We start from the raw sequence: 2500 nt of genomic DNA, 5'->3' as shown, positions 1-2500 counted from the left end.
GAGAGATCTTTCCCACATGCTAATCCACCAGCAAACAAAACAAACCTTCCCCTCTCTCCTTGCAATTATAATCAATCCTACACAATCAAGAGTCCTTTTCTGTCCATTCCTACACAAACTCCCATCTCTCCTCATAACAACAATCAAAGCCAGATAAATCAAAGCCCTTGTCTATCACATCTAACGTCAACTTACCTGGTGTTGCCAATCTTCTTGAGTGGCTCCCTCCATGAGCAACAGTGAGCCAGGGAAGAGAGGGAAGCGGAGAAACCCACTGCCGTCCTTCCTCTGCATCTCGAAAAGCCTCGTCACACCTGTGCCATCAAGAAAGAAGTGTGAAAATTATATGAACATTGTGTAATAATATGGATAACATTGGAAAAGGAGAGGTAGCTTGTGCAATAGTCTAATATTTCATTTCTCTAAGCAGTGGATAATCATTTTACGTAAAAACTCAGCAATTATGTAAAACAATAAACGTTTTGGGTTTATAAAACTGAAACACTTTTACACTTTGTGTGTGTCAAAGTGAAATAAAGAAACAGTTCCAAAAATTCTTTAAATCAAAGAAAAGAAAAAACTGATCCCAAATACAGAAAGAAAGGGAGAAGAAATAAGAAAAAACTCTTCATCTCTATCACAAAAGACAGAAAGAACACTCTTCATACTGAACTGACCGAGTGAGACGACGGCAATGGAAGGTTCATCACGCAGGGCAGGGTGATTCTCCGACATCCAGCCCACGTGGTCATAGCCGTTGCGGTACAGATTCAGGAAGCAGCTGTTGTACTGGTTGCCCGTATAGCGAATCAGTCTGCAAGGAAGGGAGGAGAGAAGATAGGATAGAGTGTAGGGTACATGCAGTCCGTTCTGATTGCATTTGAAGAGGGATGGATATTTTCTCCAGTTCCTGTTCAGTAAAGTCCTCCTTGCATATTGGTAATACATATACACATGTGCATACACAAAAATATAAATACACACACACTGACAACCCCTACCACCATCCCCACCCATACAAAGGCATCCTTAAAACTTAAAACTATCCCACCTGTGCAGCAGGTCGACGATCTCCGGCAACCAGTTGGTGTTCTTCTCCAGAGTGACCCCAGAGTAGGAGTAGTCACAGGGGCCGATCCAGGAGAGGAGGTGCGGCAGATTCTGCCACTTGCCCTCGATCAGTGCCCGTCGCTGGTGCCACTTCAGGCCCTTGCGTAAGATTCGGAAGATGGACTGCAATGAAGATTAAGAGGTCAGTAAAAACAAATCCTTTTAGTACAAAAGAAAAAGAAAAAAAAAGGAGGTGAAATTATTTCCTAGAGTTAAAGACACAATATGCCATATCAGAAAGAATCGTCCTGTTGATGCCAGGAGTATGCACTGTCCACCATGGCTTTACCATTTTTTTAAACACATGAATGGCCTCACAAACACCTTGTCAACAAGGTTTCAGTTACTAAGCCTTCCTGACCTCATCAGTTTACATCATTCCTTGAATTTTCAGGGAAAAAAACTTTTCATTTATATTTGTATTACAATTATCATCATTAACATTTGTTATTCTTTATATTGTTTTTATTGTTACTGTTATTGTTGTTATTCCTATTATCCTTATTATTATTATCATTATTGTTACTGCTTTATTATCTCTGTTATTATTATTGATAATGTTATTATCAATGATGTTATTGTTGTTGCTACTGTTATTGTTACTGTCATTGCTAGTATTGTTGTTGTTATTGATGTTGTTGTTTCTACTGTTATTGGTATTATTATTGTTGCTGCTGCTGTTGTTGTAGTTGTAGTTATTGTTGTTATCATAATGTTAATAACAATAACTAAAAATTACAAAAACTATTTCAAGAAGATTCAAGGAATAGGGTAAATAGGCTAGAGAAAGGCCTAGTACCTCCTTGTGGAGCTATCTACACGTAAAAAAAATATACAAAACAAAGCCAGAATCAACGTGTTAACACCCAATATCATATAACAAAACAACTCTTTATCAAATATCACATCCCCTGAAAGCACTAAATTACGCCAATCGAAAGTCATCTCAATCACAGACACCTACTTTTCCCTAATCAAACCCACCCAATATCTTCCAAGCAATCACTCTTTATCATAAATCAGACATCTATTCAACAGCTCCCATCCACTCTATAAGTCCCAGATTTACATTCAGAATCCCCAAATCACCATCCATTCATAAATAATGTCACAAGAGCCGCACCATCTGGCCACTCTCGGTCATGAAGTTGGGCCAGTAGCGGATGAGGGCCACGCCGCGGTCCGTCTCGCTCAGGCACAGCTCTCCTCCTTCCTGCACCAGCCACTTCGGCACGTTCACGCACATACCTTCGGGTTCTTGGAGACTTAGCTGGAATGCAGGGAGTGGGAGATAGTCATTGTAAGTAAAAGAATACAAAATAGGAGATTGGGAAGATGGGAAGAAAAGGAAGGAATGGGAGGGAAGGAGTGGGAGGGAGGGAGGAGGATA

At 40.2% G+C, this 2500-nt stretch overlaps 1 protein-coding gene across 1 annotated transcript in view; it reads right to left on the bottom strand.

Moving 5' to 3' along the window:
- Positions 1–2500, bottom strand: part of LOC122259114 (uncharacterized) — a 21571-nt gene that overhangs the window by 1101 nt on the left and 17970 nt on the right. The window contains exons 20-23 of the mRNA XM_086530340.1: positions 2234–2380; positions 1052–1233; positions 678–814; positions 196–314 (exon numbers count right to left, since the gene is read on the bottom strand). Of these exons, the coding sequence (XP_086386466.1) occupies positions 196–314; positions 678–814; positions 1052–1233; positions 2234–2380 (585 nt within the window). The remainder of the gene's footprint in view (positions 1–195; positions 315–677; positions 815–1051; positions 1234–2233; positions 2381–2500) is intronic.

Source organism: Penaeus japonicus, unplaced genomic scaffold, assembly GCF_977035675.1.
Source record: "Penaeus japonicus unplaced genomic scaffold, GWHDUDI00000001_assembly GWHDUDI00000033, whole genome shotgun sequence".
Taxonomy (NCBI): Eukaryota; Metazoa; Arthropoda; class Malacostraca; order Decapoda; family Penaeidae; genus Penaeus; species Penaeus japonicus.
Note: the sequence above shows the minus strand (reverse complement) of the source record. Positions and strands in the feature narration are given on the sequence as shown.